Raw genomic sequence first — 25,128 nt, 5'->3', positions numbered from 1 at the left:
GTTTGCGTTTTGGCTGTTGTGCGCGGTGGCGTGTCGTTGGCAGTGGTTGTTTTGCAAAATGTTTTCTCCGGAATGCGGGGAAATTATTGCGCGTTGATTCAGGGGCGACGAGGCTCGTAATGGGCCTCATGAATTCCCTGTCTTGGGACTCGTTATCGGTAACACGTAGTCTCCAGCACGTGAGGACTCTTCAGCAGTGCGTAGCCGCCAGCACGTGCAGGACTCGTCGGAGGCGCATAGCCTCCAGCGTGCGGGGACTCGTCAGTGCCACAGAGCCTCCAGCGTGTGGGGACTCTTCAGCAGTGCGTAGCCTCAAGCACGTGGGGACTCATCAGTGCCACGTAGCCTCCAGCTTGTGGGGAATCGTCAGTGCCACGTAGCCTTTAGCACGCGCGGCTTTCTCAGCGCTCGTTCGCCCGTAATTTTCCAGCATCTCGACGCCACCCTGAGATACAGTGAGGGAAAAAAAGTATTTGATCCCCTGCTGATTTTGTACGTTTGCCCACTGACAAAGAAATGATCAGTCTATAATTTTAATGGTAGGTGTATTTGAACAGTGAGAGACAGAATAACAACAAATCCAGAAAAACGCATGTCAAAAATGTTATAAATTGATTTGCATTTTAATGAGGGAAATAAGTATTTGACCCCTCTGCAAAACATGACTTAGTACTTGGTGGCAAAACCCTTGTTGGCAATCACAGAGGTCAGACGTTTCTTGTAGTTGGCCACCAGGTTTGCACACATCTCAGGAGGGATTTTGTCCCACTCCTCTTTGCAGATCTTCTCCAAGTCATTAAGGTTTCGAGGCTGACGTTTGGCAACTCGAACCTTCAGCTCCCTCCACAGCTTTTCTATGGGATTAAGGTCTGGAGACTGGCTAGGCCACTCCAGGACCTTAATGTGCTTCTTCTTGAGCCACTCCTTTGTTGCCTTGGCCGTGTGTTTTGGGTCATTGTCATGCTGGAATACCCATCCACGACCCATTTTAAATGCCCTGGCTGAGGGAAGGAGGTTCTCACTCAAGAATTGACGGTACATGGCCCCGTCCATCGTCCCTTTGATGGGATGAAGTTGTCCTGTCCCCTTATCAGAAAAACACCCCTAAAGCATAATGTTTCCACCTCCATGTTTGACGGTGGGGATGGTGTTCTTGGGGTCATAGGCAGCATTCCTCCTCCACCAAACACGGCGAGTTGAGTTGATGCCAAAGAGCTCCATTTTAGTCTCATCTGACCATAACACTTTCACCCAGTTGTCCTCTGAATCATTCAGATGTTCATTGGCAAACTTCAGACGGGCATGTATATGTGCTTTATCTTCTTTGGTTCTTTCGGTAAAGTCACGTAGAATGAGAATAAAATAATAAATTGATAAAATAAAATAACATTATTATTTTATTCTCATTCTACGTGACTTTACCGAAAGAACCAAAGAAGATGAATCATTGCAGTCACGAAAGCTTTAAATCGAAATTTATATGTGCTTTCTTGAGCAGGGGGACCTTGCGGGCGCTGCAGGATTTCAGTCCTTCACGGCGTAGTGTGTTACCAATTGTTTTCTTGGTGACTATGGTCCCAGCTGCCTTGAGATCATTGACAAGATCCTCCCGTGTAGTTCTGGACTGATTCCTCACCGTTCTCATGATCATTGCAACTCCACGAGGTGAAATCTTGCATGGAGCCCCAGGCTGAGGGAGATTGACAGTTCTTTTGTGTATCTTCCATTTGCGAATAATCGCACCAACTGTTGTCACCTTCTCGCCAAGCTGCTTGGCAATGGTCTTGTAGCCCATTCCAGCCTTGTGTAGGTCTACAATCTTGTCCCTGACATCATTGGAGAGCTCTTTGGTCTTGGCCATCGTGGAGAGTTTGGAATCTGATTGATTGATTGCTTCTGTGGACAGGTGTCTGTTAAACTGGTAACAAGCTGAGATTTGGAGCACTCCCTTTAAGAATGTGCTCCTAATCTCAGCTCGTTACCTGTATAAATACACTTGGGAGCCAAAAATCTTTCTGATTGAGAGGGGGTCAAATACTTATTTCCCTCATTAAAATGCAAATCAATTTATAACATTTTTGACATGCCTTTTTCTGGATGTTTTTGTTGTTATTCTGTCTCTCACTGTTCAAATAAACCTACCATTAAAATTATAGACTGATAATTTCTTTGTCAGTGGGCAAACGTACAAAATCAGCAGGGGATCAGATGCTTTTTTCCCTCACTGTAAATGCAGACTCATTCCCAGTGATGTTGACACGAAGACGGCTCACGTTTAGTGTTTTTGTCGAGTGCCTACCAAAACAAAGATCCCCGACATAGCCTATACAGACTGATGGGTGCAAGTGCTGTTAGCGAGCACCAATGAGGGGGGGTGGTTTGAACAGCACCGTGCCTGCCCGCCTTTGTCTCCCCGGCGCTGATATTTTATCACCACGCCAGGTATTAATTTAAGACTGAATCGACCTCGGTAGAGGATCAGAACCGCTTCAGTAAATTGAACCCAGGTCGACCATCTTCGCAGCACAGTATTATTAGCTGTAACTACTGTTTTTATTTTACCAGGTAAATTATAGCTCAACAAAGTGGCTTATCACGTGGAAAAATGTATCGCAGCCAAATGCTCTAAGCGCGTGTTTTAGAGTCTTTGTGGAGGGGAAAACCGGAGTACCCGGAGAAGAAGCCACGCAACCACAGGCACCCGGGTTGGGATGGAATCCACGACCTCCTGTACACCAGGCGAGACGGTTAACATCTCGCAACCGTGGCCAACCAGTATGCCGCCACTGCCCACACGCATCAACACTTACCCCCTCCACGCAGGAATGCGTCTTGCGCACAGCAGCAGTAGCGCCGGCGCCTGCAGCTTCTCACCCCCCCTCCCTGCGCCCCATTGGCTCTCCCACCCACCACCTTCCCCATGTACAAAGCGGCTGGGGGCTGTGTGCGGTGCGTGACTGGACGTGGTGGATCCTGGTCAGGGAGCATTCCTACGTTGAAGCTTCCACTGTAAAAGGGACTTGTGGTCTAAATAGGGTCTTAGCCGCCTATAGCTGAAGGTCATCTGTCTGTTTGGGTGGCTAAGAGGCCTAGGAGTTGGTGTGCTTGCCACTAAGCTACTGCGTCTGTAGTTTAACTCTCACTACTGCCATGTTGTGGGTTTACTCTCCAACATACTTGTAACGAATTGGCATGTTTTGTTTACGTGACAAACCTTACCTATTGGCTGTGTTGGACGGTGGCGGGTTTAACGACACAATTATAGTTCCGCGATCTAACCCAAAAACCTCTATTATGGATAATATTTAGTCGTGAAAGCCCACGTGTTAAACTCACTACTGCTACACAGTACTTTTGTTGTACATATGTATGTTGAACTTCTTTCTTGGAAACCACCACCAAAGTAGGAGACCTTTTGATATGTGGATGTCAAAGACCCTGTGATATACCAATGTCAAGGGTCAGGCTATTGTGAGCTAGTGTTCTGGCAGTGTCTCTACAATCTCCCACCATTACCACTGTGAAAGTGCCCCGCATAACGCCATTTCCTTCGCGTAGATTGTTCTTGGGAGTCTCGCGTAGTTTCAAGGATCCTTCGTCAGAATGGTTTTGGGCAGTACCTACTTAAGGAGTTGCTGTGAGTGTGCCTTGTTTTGCGAGTGCCTGGAGAAACCTCCGCGCATTCCAGGGGATGATGCTGAAAGGGGAACCCGGATCCAGGGTTTTTTTATTGGAATAACCCCAATGCTGCTGAAATAATTCACTCCCAGAAGGCCGTGTTGCCGATGACAGGCTGTGTGCACTGGCAGAGCCAGTGGGGGGGAGGGGGTGTGGTGGCACGTGCCCCCCCCAGTGATCCGATCGAAATCCTTAATTTTTATCGGATCATTTGGGTTTATTAGTAATACATCGGCATTTTGCGACCCCCATTGCCACTGTGTAGCATATTATTACGTGCCAGGGACTATGAGTTGATAGGACAATAGTCTGGGTCCATAATTGGCAATAAGTAATGACAAAGCATTTATAAATGACTCACAGAATTGTGCGCAGTTGCGTCTACAGCACACGACTTCCCTGAAGGCATCAACACCTTCAGTGTGGGCGATGCCGATCACACAACGCGGTTCGAATTCGACCCTCGATAGATGGCTGCGCCATCGCCGCACATGCGTTGAATATAAAGCAAAGGGACAAGTTCTTACTTACTAACAGTTCCTTACTTACTAACAACTCCTTACTAACAACTCCTTACTTACTAACAACTCCTTACTGACAACTCCTTACTTACTAACAACTCCTTACTTACTAACAATTCCTTACTTACTGACAACTCCTTACTTACTGACAACTCCTTACTTACTGACAACTCCTTACTAACAACTCCTTACATACTTACAACTCCTCTATCATTTATCATTGCTGGAGGGGTTGCCCCCCCTACCTGAAAATCCTGGCTCCGCCATTGGCGGGACACGTATGTTCCACTTATTTTATTTGATTACTCATTCTCTCCACGACAATGCAAATGATCATTAAAGGTGCGTGAACCGCACGAGTGCGGTTCACGCACTCACTTGCATTACTGCCATCTCCTGGCCAACGTGAACCCAGTGGGTTTAGAAGTTCCCATCGGTTTGCGTGGTCCTCGGGCCCTCGCCTCCAAAGCGGTGGCTGCCAGGCGAACGTCATCGCACCTTGCTTGTAGCAAGACTTTGTTGTCACACGGCCGTGGCTGCTCGAGCAGTGTGTGTGTTAGTTTATCTGTGAGTGTGTGTCTGTCTGTGTATGTGGGAGCGGTAGTGTAGCGGTTAGCGCTGCGCTACGAACCTGGCGACATTGAGTTCGAGAACCTGGTGCAGTGTGTAAACATTACCACGAGGGAGACAAAGGCGGTCAGGCGTGGTGCTGACCACCCATCCACATCGTGTGCCGTGACGGCCTTCATAAGTGCTCGCTAACAGCACTTCCCCCAACATTATGTTAAGGTAATAGGGGGATCTTTGTCTATTTGTCTTGTGTAGCAGAGTAAGGGGCGCAGCTGGTGTATCTAGCAGTAAGCTCAGTCGGTCAACTCATGGCACCTGCAGGACCTGTCCCGTGACCTCCTGTCAGCGAGCCTTCGACACTTCAAGTGGCCTCAAAGTGCACCTGGCCTGGCACAGGCACCGTGGTGACGTCACCGTTGCTTAGTGGCGAATTGCGGCTGTTGGTATTGGTGGTTTAATGTTGCACTGGTGAGGCGATGCGTGCATCGTGATTGACAGCTTGTGGTCAGGCACCTGTGTGTCACGAGGCATCTTGAAGCAGTATTTACAACAAAGGATGTGGTGTGAATGTGATTTACAACACAACTCCCATTAGGTGTTGCGGGGGTGTGTATTGATTAACGTGGCTCTAATGCGTTAGCTCCTGCTCTTGCCGTTGGGTCTGTTAAGTTGCCCCACTTAAAGGAGATGTTATCAATACTCTTTGGTTCTATTCGGTAAAGTCACGTAGGTAAAAAATAAAACAACAAAAATCACGATGTTTCGGCCACAACACAAGTACGTGACTTTACCGAATAGAACCAAAGAGTGGATCCTTGCAGTCACGAAAGCTTCAAATCTGGAAGAGATGTTATCAAGTTTCTGCTTCGGTGAATATATCAGTATCTTAGAAGGTTAATTAAATATAATAGCGTTTTAAGACTGTCGGGCACATAATGAGAACTCCTCAATGCAATTTGTTCAATCGAAGTCCACATTCACTCCGTGCCTAACCCCACCTAACGAGGCGGCTCAATCCAACACTGTTATGTGTTGCTGTATAGTAATAATGTTGTACAGGCACTCCTCTACTTACGAACGAGTGAGGTTCCAGAGGTTTGTTTGTTTGTCCAACTGGATTCCAAATATGTTCTACGGCATGTACAATAAACACGGGGAATGGCTTTAAAAGTTGTACAATCTCGTGTAGATATGGATGCCACCGTTTCTTCATGTTCTGTAGATGTAGATGCCACTGGTTCTTCACCTTCTGTAGATGTAGATGTCACCGGTTCTTCACGTTCTCTAGATGTAGATTCCACTGGTTCTTCACGTTCTGCAGATGTAGATACCACTGGTTCTTCACGTTCTGCAGATGTAGATGCCACTGGTTCTTCACGTTCTGCAGATGTAGATGCCACTGGTTCTTCACGTTCTGTAGACGTAGATGCCACTGGTTCTTCACGTTCTGCAGATGTAGATGCCACTGGTTCTTCACGTTCTGCAGATGTAGATGCCACTGGTTCTTCACGTTCTGTAGACGTAGATGCCACTGGTTCTTCACGTTCTGGAGATGTAGATGCCACTGGTTCTTCACGTTCTGTAGATGTAGATGCCACTGGTTCTTCACGTTCTGCAAACGTAGATGCCACTAGTTCTTCACGTTCTGTAGACGTAGATGCCACTGGTTCTTCACGTTCTATAGATGTAGATGCCACTGGTTCTTCACGTTCTGTAGACGTAGATGCCACTGGTTCTTCACGTTCTGTAGATGTAGATGCCACTGGTTCTTCACGTTCTGTAGACGTAGATGCCACTGATTCTTCATGTTCTGTAGATGTAGATGCCACTGGGTCTTCACGTTCTGCAGACGTAGATGCCACTGGTTCTTCACGTTCTGTAGATGTAGATGCCACTGATTCTTCATGTTCTGTAGATGTAGATGCCACTGGTTCTTCACGTTCTGTAGACGTAGCTGCCACTGGTTCTTCACGTTCTGTAGACGTAGATGCCATTGGTTCTTCACTTTCTGCAGGAAGTAGATGCAAACTGGTTCTTCACGTTCTGCAGACGTAGATGCCACTGGTTCTTCACGTTCTGTAGATGTAGATGCCACTGGTTCTTCATGTTCTGTAGATGTAGATGCCACTGATTCTTCACGTTCTGCAGATGTAGATGCCACTGGTTCTTCACGTTCTGTAGATGTAGATGCCACTGGTTTTTCATGTTCTGTAGATGTAGATGCCACTGGTTCTTCACGTTCTGCCGATGTAGATGTCACTGGTTCTTCACGTTCTGTAGACGTAGATGCCACTGATTCTTCACGTTCTACAGACGTAGATGCCACTGGTTCTTCACGTTCTGCACATGTAGATGCCACTGGTTCTTCTGTAGATGTAGATGCCACTGGTTCTTCATGTTCTGTAGACGTAGATGCCACTGGTTCTTCACGTTCTACAGACGTAGATGCCACTGGTTCTTCACGTTCTGTAGATGTAGATGCCACTGGTTCTTCTGTAGATGTAGATGCCACTGGTTCTTCATGTTCTGTAGACGTAGATGCCACTGGTTCTTCACGTTCTACAGACGTAGATGCCACTGGTTCTTCACGTTCTGCAGATGTAGATGCCACTGGTTCTTCACGTTCTGTAGATGTAGATGCCACTGGTTCTTCACGTTCTGCAGATGTAGATGCCACTGGTTCTTCACGTTCTGTAGACGTAGATGCCACTGATTCGTCATGTTCTGTAGATGTAGATGCCACCGGTTATTCGCGTTCTGCAGATGTAGATTCCACCACAGCCGTCTATTGCGCGGCGGTTAAACTTGCGACTCTCGGTCCGAACGGTCAACTTGACGTACGGACCAGGTTTGTCCGTATCTCTGAAAGTTCAGAAGTCGAATGTACGTAAGTAGTTGAGTCCCTGTACAGGCCTACCTCTTTTTGTGCTGCCTCTTATAACGCTGTTTTGTTATGACGCTCTTTGTCCTAGAGGAAAATTCCTGCGTGGATCAGCCCCCATATACAGAAGGAAGTTGACGTGGTCTCTGCCCATCGTGCTCTTGTGGAACCTGAATGGAGGGGTCTGTTGTATCGATTCTGCTCACAGTCGATCCGATGGCCACATTAGAGTGGCGATCCATCGAGGGTTAATCGCTGCATCGATCAATTGGCGATCCATGGAACGAGTAATCCCATGAGTATAGCTTCCCACAGATCGTGTGTTTACGGCAGACGTCGTCATTAAAAGCTATTTTTTTTTATAAAATGCTTTAATACATTTATCACGTGTATAGTATCATTATGAAGGCTGTCACTGGTATCCCATATAGGTGTCGCTCATAGCTAAAAAATAGCGCCGTTGGTAACGCATCCCCATTGGAGCCACGTTATTGTGGCCTCCTGGGCCGCTGTTTCGCACCGTGCTCCGTTTACCAACAATGTATGCCGAGCACTGTAAGAGGGGTACGCCTGCACTGTATAGTGCCGTATTGTGTTGTGTTGCGGTGTATCGCGCCGTATTGCCCCGTGCCGTATCGTGCCTCTACCTTGCCGTGTGTGCGCTGCAGGGCCTGGTACAGACGGTGCGGGCGCTGCGCGCCTCGTTCGAGGTGCGTGCCGAGCGGCGGGCGTGGGAGCGCGGCCCCCTGCACTCGGCCGCCACCTTCGAAGACGGCCTCTACATGGCCAGCGTGGTGGAGGCCGTGCGCCAGTCCAGCCGCCTCGGCGAGTGGGTCGCCGTGCCGCCCACGCCGGGCCCCGAGGGCGGCGCGGCGCCGGCGGAGGCTTCTGCGGCTTCGGCGGCTTCGGGGGCGCTCGCGGCCACGTCGACGTGCACGAGCTGCGACGGAGGAGCGAGTGTGAGCGACGGAGGAGGAGGAGGAGTGGGCGATGCCGAGTCCGAGAGAGACGGCCTCCCTTGAGCGACTTTTCGAACGGCCGGAAAATTCACCTTTGAGACCCATTGAAATCGATCTGATGGCTGAGCAATGGCGGTTCACGTGACTCGTTCAAGAATATTCAAGTTTACGTAATTTAAACACGACAGTTCCCATCTTTAATTTGTTATTTTATAAAGAGGACGTGGATAGCCGTACTTACCGATGGCCGATTTTTTTTGCCTTTGTAAGTTTCCAGGTAAGCGTCTTGGGTTGTGACTCAAGCAGACGGACTTGCATTTATTTGTGAACGATCTCACAGGGTGTTTAACGTCAACTTTACAACATAATTTTTTTGTCGTGCTAACAGAAACTTCCCGAATCTGTTTCGTATTTAGCTGAGTGTGGGCAGCCACTCACCAGTCGGATCCTCGTTAACCGCCCAGTAATTTATGCACGGAATTACCAATACGTGACTTTTGTTACCAGATTGGCTTTTAAGATGCCCTTGACATCACTCTCAAGAGATGGATAGTGTCCTGGTGTCATAGCTGCCAGCTCAAAATCTATATTTTTTTAACAACTATTCGGAATTTAAAAACTCCTTATACCGGCGCTAGATATCCACTCACAAGAGACATTGTGTCCAGTTCACTCTCCCCGTGTGTAATACATTTAATAACTAATGGTGTCGCAGACGAGGGGCGAGGAGGCGCCGCCGCAGCCGGTGTGACGTCGCGAAACCGAACGTCCGACGCGGTCTCGGCACCCCAACGTCGACCCCCCCGCGTCGACCCGCGTTCTCCTCCTAGCCCACGCGGCTCGACGTCACCCCTCCTCACCCCTCCCCCCGGCCCCCGCCCTCCCGTGTGGAGCGTGCCGCGTGGGAGTCCGGGGAGCTGCCGACGGAGAGAAACTTTTTTGTCTTTTTCGGTGACGATGGCAACGGAAGAAAGTGTCCTGAGCCGCTGGCTTGGGGTTTGGGGTGGCCTTTCCAACTACTGAACCGTATGGGGGGGGGGGAGTAGGACAATGAATAGAAATATGCGAAAGCTTTACTTATATTTAATAAAATATATGAATTTAGCTTTTTTTTTCGGCTAACAGGTTTTAACTACTGTAATGTGAAGAGAGTGCAGGTGCTGCCCTCTCTGCCTGCGTGATTGTGATTGGTTGTCAACGCTTCAAAGGTCAGCTCATGCTGCTCCCTGATTTGCTGCAGGCGAATCGGAGATCTCAGTCTTACGTTTTTAAACATGCAGTGTTGTTTTGTACGTTTCACGGGTGAACTATTTTTAACTTTTTTTGCACGTTTCATCCGGGGGGGAGGGGGTACTGCCGATTGTAACACGATGCTGGCACGTTGGTCAATGGCACGGAATCAAAATTGCCCCCTACGCTTAATGTATGTGATGTCACGTGTTGTAATTACATGTGTGTAGTGGGCAGCGGTGGTGTAGCGGTTAGCACGCCGCGCTACAAATCCGGCGACCCGAGTTCCATCCTCACGGCCAACACCAGTGACGATAATCTGTACCGATCCTGGGCCTCCCCTAAGTCGACTCAGCCTCAAATGAGTATCTGGTGCGGTGTGTAAACATCGCCACTTGGGAGACAAAGTCGGCCGGGCGTGGTGCTGGCCACCCACCCCCTCGTGCGCCGTGCCAGCCTTCATAAGTGCTTGCTAACAGCACTTGCTCCAACAGTCTGTGAAGGCTACACGGGGGTTCTTTGTCTTTGTAATGCAAGCTGGAGCTCTCAATTCCGAGTCTGAAGTCATGATTCTTCTCTCAGAAATCGGATACAGTTCCCAACAGCATCGTGGGTTCAGCGAGATAATGGAATTGTGTGGGTGCCGAGCTGGGCAAAGCCTGGTGTGTGTGGTAAAGAGAGGGCAGGGTGGCTGGCCTGGGGGGTGGAATCGCCTTTGAAACACGCGGCCGATGTCTGCGTGATTCATTTCAACAGCAATTCTGGTCGGCCTGTGCCAGTTGCGGCCTTAACTCGTCCATGCAGCCCTCAAGGACCTTCTGTTTTTTTCTTTTGTCAGCGCCAGAGTTTGGGTGAGAGCGAAGCGATCTGGTGCGCTCGTTATGTGGGTACGTATGTTGAACTACTTTTTCGCACCGTTACGTAGCCAACCCTGCTTATCGGAGGTGCGGGGCTAACTGTATTGCCACTGTAATGAATTGCAATGGCAATACTCATTTCTTTAGAACTGCTTTTTGTGTTTAGTTTGTTGTCCTTCCCCCGCACCTCTGATTTGCACGGTTGGCTACGTACGTCGCGGGAGTAGGTCGCGACGTACATACGTACAATGGCGATTCTAACCCTGCCTACAATTTAAAATAATTTATTTCCTGGCCGTCTGGAATCATCGATGCTTTTTGCTCAGCTCAATTCACAACAGGATCTCGGTGGCATCCAATTTCATGATACAAATTCCAGGTCGTCCAGGTCGGTTCCCATTCACATGAAAGTCGATTTTTAACATGGGAATCGCCCACAGAGGAATTGTGATTCGTGCAGAAATCGTCACGGGAATCACCCAGCTCTTGAGCAGCCCCTATAGACGTGCTGTCAATTACAGTCCTACTTCAGTCGTTGTACAGATGCGGATTAAACAAAAGAGAACTGGATTTATTTAAACAATTTAAACTACACTTTTTTTATTTTACCAGGTAAGGCCCACTGAGCTGTTTAGCTCTTTTTCAGAAGAGACCTCGCCACACAAATTATAGCTCAACGAAGTGGCTTATCATAGCAGCCAAATACTCTAAAAGCATGTTGATTCTAAATGTGGAGGGAAAAACCGGAGGATCCAGAGAAAAATCCACGGGACCACGGCGAGAGGCATGCAAACTACAAATATACAGCAGGTGTCAGATTTGGGATGGAACCCACGACCTCCTGCGTACCAGACAAGGTAGTTAACATCTCGCCACTGCGGTGCCCTAACTGTTTCTCTAATTATTTTATTTCATTCACCTCATTTTGTAAATAAAACCCTCCCTGTTTCCTCGCTGGGGTGACGCGGGTGACGTGACTCTGTATAATTCCTGCACTGATGGGCATTAGTCGTGTATCCAGGGCATAACTTCACACTTGAACATGCTGCTGGCAGTCGACCTCAAGTTAACTCCAGGCATCATCTCCTCTGTGCACAAGGACATGGTTATGAAAGCAACTGGTATCCGCGTGTATTCGCGCAATTGTAAAATCATCATCTTGGGGTTACAGATGGAGTCGTGTGTTCTCAATCTCCCCGGACAGTCGTGCCGAGTCCTGACACATGGTCCAGGAGATCGCCGATTGAGACGTTGGGCCGATTTTTTTCAGAGTCTCTCTGCACTCAGAAACTGGAGAGCCTACAGGAAACTGCGTACAAGGGTATATGCATATGTAGGCATGTATGTATGGGTGAACTTCTTTCTCACTTTACGTAGCCAACCGTGCTAATCTGAGGTGCGTGGGAAGGAGGAAGTAAGAGATGCGGCTGAAAGCTACCTGCTGTACTGCTGCCCATGGGCGCATTACTTCCCAGCATGCCTCTCTTTCGCCCAATAGCACACGTGTCCCAATCGCACGTGATCGACAAATGTTTTCGGTGTTTCATTTTAGCATCGGGAACTTTACAATGTCGGTGACATCTGTCACCTCAGGAAATCATTTAAAGCAACCCTCATGTGACTGTTGGCATGCCGCGTAAACGAGAGTGTATATGTGTGTGTGTATATAATCTGTACGTCTGTATAAATATTGTACAGGTGTTCAATTCAAAGTAAGAGGTCAGGGACTGCATTGGCATTAGTTTATAAGCACAGACTGGAAATACTTTACCACCGTCGTCGTGAACACTTCTTCTTAGCTATCATAAAATAATATATATTATAAAGATAATAGCCCACTCAAACAATATGCAGCACAGTCCCTTTCGAGATCACACTGTAATAATTGGTAGTAATTAAAACGATTTAAAAGTTAACTTTTTATTTTAGCATGTAAGGCCCACTGAGCTATATAGCTCTTTTTCAGAAGCTACCTGGCCACAAATGATAGCTCAACGAAGTGGCTTATGTGGAAATTTATAACAGCCAAATACTCTAAACGCGTGTTGTTGATTCTAAATGCGGAGGGGAAAAACGGAGGACCTGGAGAAAAATCCACGTGACCACAGAGAGAACATGCAAACTTCAAATATACAGCAGCAGGTGTCAGGGTCGGGATCGAACCCACGACCTCCTGTATACCAGGCGAGGTAGTTAATATCTCGCCACCATGTCGTCCACAATTAGAAGATGATTTAATTTAAAAAAATCTCGAGATGTCTAACCTCCCTTGTGAAACATTTGAACTCCCTCCTTGTAGGCAGGGAAGCTGTAGCTTCTACGATGCTCACTCAACCCGTTGACAAGGTGAGCAAAGGTGCTCAATAGATATCGGAGAGTTCTCCATAAATGGATCACCTGGTATAATAAAACAAACGGGGGGGGGGGAAGGACTTTTGTTTGTCTGCTGTGAAGAAATGGGCATCGTCTAAAGCGCAAGTTAATTTGGGTTTTTGGTGATGGGGGGGGAGGAGGGTCGGTGTTAATGGCAACGGTGGTAATGCGTTTACGGCGTGTAGCGCAGGTGGTTCGACACTGGCTCGCTCGCTCGTGGGCACCTACACCGGCTGTCGCTGCACACACCTGGCACGTGTGCTGCGGCGCTATCGTCTATATTATTTACAACATTGTTCTGTCACTGTGGGGGGCCACCCCCCCCCCGCCCGTGCCCCGAGAGTCCCGCTCCCGAGTTATCCGAAGGGGCGTAAGACCCCGTGCTAAAAAACCGGCGGACGATACGTCTCCTTCACCACCCGCCTGGCCGCCCCGCGCGTACAAACCGCAAAAGGACTTTGCGCCTTCCGTGGGCCGCAAAGGCCGGAGTGCGTCGTTTCGGCAGCGTTGATTCAATGCAAACAAAAGTCTGGACTCCTTTTTGACATCCGGTGTCTCTCATCTGGGACGGTGGCACGGCGCTGCGGTTCGCCGCTTGTTCGCCGGGGTTCACGGTTTGTGACTCCGGCGGGCGGCCCTGGTAGCCACCGCGGTGTGAGGAGTGACCACACTCACAGTGTACGCTGCCATCTGCTTCACAGTGGACGTTCAAGGTCCCATGGCATCATTCACAAGCACAGGTCGCTGCGTGTCCAGCATCGTGCTCCAATTTTTTGCCGAATTTGAAAAAATTACACCGCAAAAATACTCAGTCGGAATATATTCGTGGAAAATCGTCACCAACCGCGGTCAGAACTTGGCAGGACGCTCCTGACAAAGTTATGCTTGAAACCGATGCAGGTGAACTTTAAGATGGTTATGGGCAAGGACCCTCTCTGTTAAATATGGGTAATGGTTTGACGGAAAATTATGTAATCGATTACTTCAAATAAGTGGCGTCATTGTGGAGAATATAAGTAACAACATAAACAATAGCTCCACGTTAAAGTTGCTACCTGGCAAATTGCTTTACATCGTGGTGTTTGGAGTCATGGGGCACTGGCCATTCAGCGTTAGAGAATAGTGTGCTGAAGCATAACCCATAGAACTACTGAGAGAACTTTCAAATGACGTTTATTCACGCCGGTGAGTGCCCTTTCCCACGAGTCCTTCTATAGAGGGATTTTTGTCACGTGGCAATAAAACCAATATATATTTATTCTCATAAAATGTTGCCAATTTCAGTCGACACCCAAATTTAATGTGATTGGGTTTTTTTGTGTGACGTTGGTGACCAGGCTGAGACCATCAACTTACTACACTTGAACCCAGTTTAATCACAAGCAGCTAAAACCTGGATTTGAACCGAGGACCTCAGCAGTGCTGGCTCGTTGCTTTGACCTTGCGAGCCACCTGACCAGGTCACTTTTGTGTTCCACCACACATCCCCATTAGCCAGTGATAAACTAGAACCTTTTGGCGTCTTCTGGTCCAACACCAATGGAGACTAGGCTCTAAGAAAAGCTGTCTCGGGTGTGGACCAATCAAATTCAAGGACAGTGCATATTATTATCAGAGTTGTCTTTTTTGTTTGCATTTTGACTGCTTGTGTTGTGGTTATTGCAAACATGATGCCTTGAATAAAGGTGTCAGTTTTTGTGCCAGATAAAAGGGTAAAACCTATTCCTAGAACCATTTGTTTAGATTGGAAGCCAGGATCTTAAATTTAGCCATGTATCTTAAAAGGCCGATGCTCGTCCAGTGCCCTGACGTGGGCATTGACATCAGCCCGTTAAGCCAATTTTTTTAATCGGTTAATCCCAGATACGTTTTACCAATTTATATTTTCCTCCCCCAGAATGAGCAGTTAACTGATTATTTTTGTGGCGTTTATAAATGTTTTATTTCGATCACCCGTTAACTAGCTACTGTATTTCCAAGTTGCTTTAAACCAACTGTAATGCTTTCCTGTCTGAGCCCGTCGCGGCACTGGTGCTGATTGGTGTTCACGACACTTCAGGGATTGGTAGTCGAGTGAATGGTGCCCTGTGCGACGTTCTGTGCTTGTGGCGTTGGGTGCGCGCTAGTGGCACTGGCTGAGGAGCGCACCGTGCGTGCGGGGGATACCTGTCGCGCTTTGGGCTGTGCGGACGCGGCCTCTTGCGACTCAAGTTCACATTGTAGCGTGCACTTTATTGCTTGAATGAAAAATTGTATTGGTAGCGTGTTGTTTTTTTTTAAATTAAAACGGAAGCGCATTTTAATATACATTCCTGTGGCCCTTTAAAACCATGCACTGACTCCATAGTTTATGCGGGTGCCGTGATAGTCGGCTCGCAATTGATGTGGCAATTCGCTGTGCATGAAGCTTGCGCTACGCTGTCAGGTAGCGTACGGTGCTGTCCTCGTTAGAGAAAACCCCACTATCGTAGTGGCCGCGAGGTAGTATCGTAGTGGTAGTATCAACGGTGGCGATAAGGCTGCAGTCATTCATGGCACGCCACGCTAGCCACAGCGGTGCCGCGACACTGCCAGAGTAATATATTAGGGATGCGCGCGTTGTTGTTGTTGTTGTCGTGTTCATATTGTTAATTAACGCGGGATTATGCCGTAGGCCGTAGCGCCGAGTGCGAGTCGGAGTCGTGAGGTTGTCGTCCCCACGCTCGCTTCGTGCCCAGGTGACGCTGCCGTGCTGCCAGTCCTCCCTGCGGTCGGCACCGTCGACTCAACGCACCTCGTCACGTTGAGGCCATTAGGATGCTCACCGTCTGCATTTGCCTCCAGAAATTGTGTCTGTTCTTCAAACTGCCGCTGGAAATCTAAGCCATCATTGGATGTGCTTTGGGCTTGGGACCAAATTCTTCGCATTCTTAAACGGACAACGTCAACAACTCTTAACAGGAATGTTTATCGATTTGCCTTTAACAACAAGGTAACAAGGTAACTGCTACAACTGGTTTAGCCCGACTGTTAGCAGTCCGCAATATGGTTTGCTTGGCAGTGTGTTGTGTAAATCAATGCATTTGCTAGTTTGCAGCAGGAATACACTCATCTGGCAGCAAATACACAGAAGGCATGCCTCCTAATGTTCTCGAATCTATTGACATCAGTTTTCCCCGTTAGTCCTTTGGGTAATAATGCGTAGCAAGCCGGATGGAAATGCGGCATGCAGCATGTTGTTGTTGTTGTGTGTGCGTCTTCTGTCTCATCAACTGTGGTGTTCGCTGTAAGGTCAAATAGGCGCGGCAGTGTTTTGCGCGCCCCTTTTGTTTATTCATTATCAATTCCAGGTGTGGACCGATGTTTTACAGCAAAGAGTTCCCACTAATTCACGCAGCAGGCTCCTCACCCACGCAGCACGCTCCTCACCCACGCAGCACGCTCCTCACCCACGCAGCACGCTCCTCACCCACGCAGCACGCTCCTCACCCACGCAGCACGCTCCTCACCCACGCAGCACGCTCCTCACCCACGCAGCACGCTCCTCACCCACGCAGCACGCTCCTCACCCACGCAGCACGCTCCTCACCCACGCAGCACGCTTCTCACCCACGCAGCACGCTCCTCACCCACGCAGCACGCTCCTCACCCACGCAGCACGCTCCTCACCCACGCAGCACGCTCCTCACCCACGCAGCACGCTCCTCACCCACGCAGCACGCTCCTCACCCACGCAACCCAGTCGGCTGCAGGGTTTGGCTCGAGGATGTTAATTCTGTCCCCCCCCCCGAGTCACTTTGTTATTCTGCACCGTCATCGCTGGCAATGAAAGGCGCTAGGGTGTCATTTGCAAGATAATTACTCTGACTACACAGATCAGTTCCAAAATAGAATATTGTCGACAAATAATAATAAAGGTTGTACACTTCTTGGACCTCTCAGGTCTTCCTTGCAATAAAGGAATCTCAAACAGGCTGTCACCTGGTTAAATACAGGACTTGAATAGATCTGTTATTGGTAATAAATAAATTGCATAGCAGCCTGCGCTGTTTGTGATTCTGTGTGCGTGTGTAGTGACAATCGTCTCTCTGTGGCCTTTCTTTTGGAGATTGTGATTCCGCACTCTTACAGGACGGTGAATGCACTCGTATAATTGCAATGCGCACAGCATTCACTCGCTCGAAGATGAAACAACGCAGAGGTGTGAGGAACCACAGAGAACAGGACTGACAATTTCCCAAATTCTGCAGTCCTCTATTTCAGGGGTGGCCAATCTGGAACAGACCAAAAGCCAAAAATTACCCATGTGCTCTGCAAAGAGCCAAGTGTATATATTGACAGTTTTCGGCACAGCACGAGAAACATTCACTATTCTTTGCTACTTCTGTGATAGTGTGTTCAACGTTGTGCCCCTTCGGTAGAGCCGCATGTGGCTGGGAAGATGCCATTTGGCCACCGCTGCTCCATCAAGGTGTTAGATGTCAATGAGTCTTTCCATATGGAAGGAAACCCACGTGTGCAAGAGGGCAACACTCTTTTCCATGCAGACGGAACAGGTGGGGTCACAGTTTGCTGAATTGCATTCTCCTGGCGAGCCAGGGTATGGCACCTCGCCACCCACGGGAAGGGAGTTTCACTTTTGTGCGCGATCCACCAACCCTCACTGCTGCCTCCATGTGTGCTGGATTACAGGCCACGTGCATAGCCTTCACCACCGCCCGGCTCTGTTTAGGATGTGGGTCCAACTGGTCTGCACGTCGTCACACCACTGCTGAATGAGGGCGCCTAACCCCCCCACCACTTAACGATGACCACCGCGCCAGATCGAGTGTCATCCACACTAAATGTGCCGTGCATCACTGTCACAGATGTGCCGGGCCTGCTGCCAGTAAAAATGTATATGGCTAACGAGTGGTGAGAGACGCCAAGCGGAATCCTCCCGTTTGACCAGCGAAGCGTTGACACGGCAGGGACTAGTCAGGTTCCAGGTGGTACTGGCAAAAACAGTCGTGCTGCCGCCGCGTTTACAAATACTTGTGCCGCTGACATTCGGAACGCCAATGGTGACCCCGAAGGGAGACACCGCTGCTGAGCTCACCCATAGGCGGGGCATTGGGAAGGCGTTCACTTGTTGCGGTGGACACGGTGGATTAGACGAAATCAGACTACACGAGGCAAATCCGGAACGTTTCCCCCACAGCGTTAAAGCCACAACCGAGGACATTGATGATGCAGGTCACATCGTTGGAGGAGGCAACAGCAAGAGCCGTCAATGTTGCATTAAGGGGGAAGATCAAGGAATTGGAGATGAATCGTGTGCAGGAGTTACGCAAGTTGATCACTGGATACAGGGACGTTTTCAGTTAAGGCAAATCTGACTTTGACGGGACGGACATTGCTAAGCATGCCATTGAAATCGTGAATTCACGGCCCATTCGCCAACACCTAGAACAAATACAGGGGTCCCAGACGAGGCGGTTTTCTGGAATGTATCGATGGCTGAACAGAGGTACTGTGCCACTCGCAAATAACTTCCGGCATATTCTTTGAGTCTTTCCGTAAAGTCACGTAGATAGGTCCAATTAATAAAAATCAAATAAACAAAAAACTACGACGTTTCGAGCTTAAGACATGCGATCGTCATCAGGAGGAAAGAAAAAGAGGAGGAAAGCTGCTGAAGGCAGGCTGTTTTTAAAGGTTTCAAATGGGTGTAGCCGAAGGGCCATAAATTAAGTGGGCGAGGGTAGTGATGTTAATGTGAGAAATTAGCATGTTAATGTAAGATCGGAGAGCGCGCCGAGGTGGCTATGTTAATGTGCGTTTAGCATTAGGAGACGTGACAGCAGCAGATGTCAGTGTAAAGGAGATCGGTAGTACCTTAGAGTCACGGCATCTTTTCAGAAATGTGAGTGACTCAATCAGATGAGATTTCCTGTCTCGAAGTCTGTTGAAAGATCTTATAGTTAAGTGGAAACCCTCCCCGTTGTGCAATCCTTTTAGAGCAGTGGTTCTTAACCTGGGGTGCGAAACATGGCCATTTGTGTTTTTTTTTAAGCTAAATTATCGAAAAACAAATTAAGCACGGGCACGTAAATACAACTACTTTGTTTCATCAAACCGATGGATTTATAAACATTTTACTTTTTCTTACGATTGAGAACCAAGGGAGTGCACGGCTGCGGTAAAGGTTAAGAGCCACTGCTCTTGACCATATTTGGTACAGTCGTGTGTTTATCATCCGGACAGACCACGCGGCCCTGCAATATGCGTTGAAATGTAAGAATGCGTCGGGGACCAGTTGGCTAGATGGCTGGAACTGTTACAGGCCTTTAGATGTATGATTCCAGCAGAGACCAGGGTACGGCACACGCGGACGGCCCGCCGACTCCCACCAACGTGGAGGGAGTTGCGCCTGCGGGGAGCGGCAGTCGCACCACCGGCAGCGGAGCCCTCCGGCAAATTTGCTTGTGCCCGGTGCAACAGCCACCGCCATCGAAGGACCGTGCCGATTTCACGTCAGGTATTGGTGCCTCGGCACAACGCGCAGGACCCAGGAGATAACCACGCCAATCTCACAAACGCTAGCCTTAGATGGGAATGAACCATCAAGCTGACTGGCCACGGGTAACCGTGTGGGAGAATGACCGGGTACGGAGTGGCCCCATTTTTATGAAAGATAAAAACACCGTGCAGATTTTGGCCCTTAAGAGGATTGTCGAAAGTGATTGTCCGAAGGCACCGTGACGAAGCGATGGCAATGCACCAAAGAGGTGCGGCGCACGGGTGAGATGGTGTGTCAGGGCCTCAAACGAGTACCTGCTGCTGTGTGTAAACATATCAGCACTAGGGAGACAAAGGCGGCCGGGCGTAGTGATGTGTATCGTGCCGGCCTTCATAATTGCTCGCTAACAGAACTTGCTCATACAGCCTGTTAAAACTACATGGGCAATCTTTGGTAGCGCTATTACATGGCGGGAATTGACAAGAGACGTGGCCGTGTATATTATACGACTTGCCTTTTGCCCGTCCAAGGACGGGTGTATTGCAGGAAATTTGAAACTTGCGAGCGAAAAGCAGACCGCGACGTGATATTCATTGCATCTATTCGTGTGCAATTAGTAAGGCCGCGTGACACAGACTTGTTTCATTTAAAGGTTATAATCCCTTGTTCATCCTGACGTCCTTTTTACTTCTATGTCTCAACAACAGCGTTACGGAGATCACGTGACGTGAGGGTTCAGCCTTTGTCGTGAGGGTTGTCAGTTGACGTTGAGGAGGGGGGCGGAGGTGCCCCGCCCCGCCCCCCCCCCATGTGGAGTGACGTCACCCGCTAATTAATATTAATGGTGGGAGTGTCTACTTGGAAGACGTCACCTCTTCATGATTATTAATGTGGGGGGCTGTTCGATTGATTATTAATGTGTGGGGGTGCTACATGTGGAGTGATGTCACCCGCTCATGATTATTAATGACGGGGGGGGGGGGTCCATGTAGAGTGACGTCACCTGTTCATGGTATTATTGAGGGGTGGGGGGGGGCTGGCCGACGTGGAGTGACGTCACGCACGGGACACACAGACATTGTTGGCTCATTGTCGTAGTGAATGCCACGGTTGTAACCACCTCGACGTAGACACAGGGAGCCCCCAGTGCAGCCTGCCGCAAGTCACAGGGCTTCGGTGAAATGGTCGCCGCCATAACGACGTTCCGGGACCATTGCCCGTAAGAGAGAAAGGGCACGAGTATAACGACCGCGTGGCCACGGGATACTTGACACGGTGGCCGATGGCGTTGGCCACTGTGAGGACCAGAACACGGAGACCATCGGTGGTGTTTGCTGGACGTCTCCTGACAGCTCCAAATGCGACAGCACAGTGGAAAGGTTCAGTCGGACTCTTTCTGCCACGCTGCCACATGCAGTGAATGGTTTGACAAACGGACTGGGACGATCATGGAGAGGCTGTTTTAGACGCGTTTAGTACAACATCACATTCAGCGACAGGGTTCTATTCTCCTTAATGTATGGTCGGGAGGCACGTCGTCTTGTTAGGGGGCCGGGGTGAGGGGATGGGTACGGGGGGAGGCCAGCCAGAGAACTACACAGTGGGAGAAGCTTCCAAGGGTACACGCCTGCACGTGACCACCCAGCGGACAACTTTGGGGGCAAGCACGGACACATGACGTTGTTCAGGCACGGGACGAGGTGGTCAGTGGGAATGGTGTACAGAGGGGGCGAGGTTTGGCTATGGTCCATACTCTTTAGTTCTATTGGGTAAAGTCACGTAGGTAAAAAATAAAATAACATTTAAAAAAATAGCATTTTACCTACGTGACTTTACCCAATAGAACCAAAGAGTATGGATCCTAGCAGTCACGAAAGCTTTAAATCTAGAATTTGGCTATGGTGCTTGCCACTACGAAGAGGCGTGTTCAGCAAAGTTTACTCGCCCATGGCGAGGCCCGGTGCGGGTAAGTCAAGGTTGTGTGAGACAAATCGTTTACAATTCTTTCGGGGAAAGATAACCTTGGGTTGTACATAGGGAGCAGGTGAATCCATGGTTATGGCTCTCAATCAGAGGGCACGGAAGTGGCGGTAGGGGCCGAGGAAAGGGAACTAAATGGTAGGACAGGGAAAGAATGGGGCCGATTACAGCAGCACACGATCTGGCCGCTTGGTTGCGACTGCCATGCCCCTACAGATAGGGCCCCCATGCTCAGGACATCGTAGAGAGGCCCAAGGTCGGGCCTCGGAGACAGTGGGGGGACAGTTGAGTGAACCCAGGCGAAGGGGATGGATGGGAGAGGGGGGCCAGACAAGTTTTGCTGGTTGCCAAATAATGGCAACAGAAGGAAGGGGGGGAATGGAAACTGGGGGGTGGGGGGGGGGAGATTTTGGCTGGAATATGGGGGAGGGGCCGGACTGCAGCTGGGGGCTGTTGAGAATAAAGTGGAGAGAGGCACGGCAAGAGCAGGGCCAGGGGGGAGCAGGGCCAGGGGGAGCAGGGCCAGGGGGAGGTGGTGGGGGGGGGGAGCAGGGCCAGGGGGGAGCAGGGCCAGGGGGAGCAGGGCCAGGGGGAGCAGGGCCAGGGGGGAGGTGGTGGGGGGGGGGGAGCAGGGCCAGGGGGGAGCAGGGCCAGGGGTGGGTGGGGGGGGGGCACGGCGAGTGGGAACCCGACGTCGCCTTGTAGTCGGCGTGAGCCCCCCCGTGATTAATCGCGCCTACAATTTGTGCACTCTGCTCATTGCTACGGGTAGCCGAGGCGCGTGACTTTATTATAAGTGAATGCAAATGGGAAATCAGCGATTGGACAGCGAACCCCACGTGCACTTGAAGAGTGGGAGGCACGCTGACTTGGTGCTGACACGTCAGGCTGCGATGTTTGTGACGTGTTGGGGGGGGTTGGTCGCTCTCCGATCGCTGTCGCAGATTCGCCACTGCCCTTCCCAAGAAGAGCCTGAAATGAAGTGTCGCCCCTTCACAACAACCCCCCTGGGTGCTCAGCTGTTCTGGAGTCGCCCCACTTCTCCGGAGGACAGAACACAACGCGGAGTCTCTACGCATCGTCTCAGAACGTCATTATTGTTTCTCGTCGTTGTTGTTGTCCATTGAGCCCACCAAGAGAGGGTCAGGGCGGGCTGGATACACAGGGGCGCACTCAAGCACCGTGTACACGTCTGTGCTGTGCTCATGTTTCATGAAGACACGTGCCATTGAAGAGTGCCGTACAAGACTATGCTGCTGTTATTCGTTGATACCTATTGCCGGAAGATACCTTGCATTGGAGAGCGATGTACGAGCTGGCCCTGCATTAATGAGGGTTTATTGACGATACCACTGGAGATCGCTGTACGAGCTGGCGCCGTGATTCTTGGGAATCATTGACAGAGGTTAACCGCTGAAGAGGGCTGACCTGGTCAGCGCTGGTTCAGTGGTCGCGTGTTGGAGCGGTTCCCGGCTTCGCGAAATTCGAGGTGCAACTACGAGGCAATCAAACAAAGCGCTGAGCTCCAAGCGCCTTTGTCTCGGCCTGAGTGGCTACTCACGGACTCCATCGGTACTCCCGCTGATACTGGGGGGCGGGGGGGGGGCAATGCACCACTGCTGCCTGCCTGCCTGCTGCCTGCCCTACTGCTGCCTGCAGTCAGACAGGCAGCAGGCAGCAGCCAGCAACAGCGCCACTGTGCTCCAGTAGCCCTGGCAATGGAGCAGCTCAGCGAAATCCATAATTTATGGAGCTGTCTGGAGGCCAACGCTTCACCTGCGTGGAATGCTGATGAATAGAGGGAGAGGGGGGGTCCATTAACGTGGCTTTGCCTTGGCAAAACCGGCGAGATAAATAATGCAAGCGCAGCACGTGAGTCAGACAGAAGGCGTTTAGGCTGCAGGGAATCGAAGCAATTGCGCACTAATCATTTTCAATCCTTCTGGTTTCCCTCCCTACACAATAACTGTCATACATCCACATGGATGGGATGGCTGGGTGATTGGTTGGGTGAGTGACTGAGTATCAGGGTGAGGGGCAGGGGGGATGGCTGCATGGGTGACAGCGTAGGTGGGTGGATAAAAAGCAGGGTGGCTTGGGTGGCATTGATGGCGAAGTGGCAGTCGGGCTGAGCAGGGGCGCCTGGGTGCCATGCAGCTGGGTACCGGAGTGGCCGGGCGGTTGGATGTCTTCGTGGGTAGATGAGTCGGGTGGCTGCTGGCTGCGTTGCTCTCGGTGCGTCGATGAATGTGGTGCGTCAGTGGCAGCAGGAAGGGCCAGGCTTCCCGAGGTAACGGAGACCTCCTGGCATCAACGTTGACCCCGGGCGCTTCAATCTGCAGGAAGCAGCCGGCGGTGCCCGTGCAGGCAGCAACAGGCGGGCAGCAGCGGGCCCCCTGACTTGGCACCACGTGTGAGAAGAGACTGCACAGTATACACATTGTGCATATACACACACCGTGCCTGTATCTACAGCAGTGTGAGGTGCATCCGTATGCGTATATGCACATTTTTTATGTGTTTATATAATGTGGTATGTGTGCAGCCGTGTCTGGTATGATACTACATAGCGTGCATACTATGACTGTCTGGTTTATGTCCGTGTGAGTATGTGTATATCTGTGTCAATGACTGCGTGTGTTGTTAGGGGAGCGGTACGGTAGTGGTTAGCGCGCTGCGTTCATGGCCAACAACAGTGAAGATTATCTTAACCGGTCGTGGGTCTCCGCTAGGTCGACTTAGCCTCAAAGGAGTACCTGGTGCGCTGTGTAAAACGTCGCCACTAGGGAGACAAAGGCGGTAGGGCGTGGTATTGGCCACCTACCCCTCAGCTCTTGAGAGCCACTCTGAGAGAGTTACCGGGCCAGGCGTCTTGGAACGAATACCCCCACATTTAGCCTCGCATTCGTACTGCTGAGGTTGATGGAGGCGGCGGTGCAGAGGGAATTCACAAAATGTGCCAATGTCTCAACTTCGGCACCGAGGGATGAAACACCCGACGTGCGGGTTGGAAGTCCATGCAGTTTGCTGGCCTTTAGCGATCTCTAGATTGCCTCAATGGAGACCAATTTTCGCGAACAAAAAAAACAACGTACGGTTAAGTATGTCGATCTTTTTTTCCATGTAAATTTTTGTGTGAAATGTCCCACTTTGTATTTTATAGCATCCTAAGCCTCAAGGGCAACGGGAGAGATTTCCCTTTTCGTTGAAAAAGAACACTTTGGAAATGTGTCCGAAATTCGCAAAAAAACTACGAAGGTTATTGTTGTCGATTTTTTCCCACGTGAAGCAAAGTACAGTACGTCAAATTTCCTTTTTTAATTAACGTATAGCGCAGTAAGACTAAAGGCAATGGAGGTAATTCCCTTTTCGTAGACATTTTTTACTTAAAATGTAATACATTTTCGCAAAAAAACAGGTTAGGTGCGTCGATTTTTTCCCCACGCGATAAAAAATGATACCTTGAACCAGTTTGGCATTGACATAAACTGTACATCATCAAAACAATGATCAACTCCCAACCCTGCTGGCCGCTATGAATAAAAAAGCCACCTCGGGGCTTCTGGTTAATATCTGCAATGAAATCAGGGTGAGACAG

The 25,128-nt window shown here is 49.9% G+C and overlaps 1 protein-coding gene across 2 annotated transcripts in view; it reads left to right on the top strand.

Annotated features, from left to right (window-relative positions):
* GFOD2 (Gfo/Idh/MocA-like oxidoreductase domain containing 2) overlaps positions 1 to 17,087 on the top strand; it is a 33,797-nt gene extending 16,710 nt beyond the window's left edge. For both annotated transcript variants that reach the window (XM_032971136.2, XM_032971135.2), the window contains one exon: positions 8,319 to 17,087. In XM_032971136.2, the coding sequence (XP_032827027.1) occupies positions 8,319 to 8,672 (354 nt within the window). In that variant the 3' untranslated portion in view covers positions 8,673 to 17,087. The remainder of the gene's footprint in view (positions 1 to 8,318) is intronic.
* Positions 17,088 to 25,128: the final 8,041 nt, after the last annotated feature.

The sequence above is a fragment of the Petromyzon marinus genome, chromosome 45 (assembly GCF_048934315.1).
Source record: "Petromyzon marinus isolate PM22_M1 ecotype Great Lakes invasive population chromosome 45, UKy_Petmar_22M1.pri1.0, whole genome shotgun sequence".
Classification (NCBI taxonomy): Eukaryota; Metazoa; Chordata; class Hyperoartia; order Petromyzontiformes; family Petromyzontidae; genus Petromyzon; species Petromyzon marinus.
The sequence above is the reverse complement of the archived record's forward strand: the minus strand, read 5'-3'. Positions and strand labels throughout refer to the sequence as shown.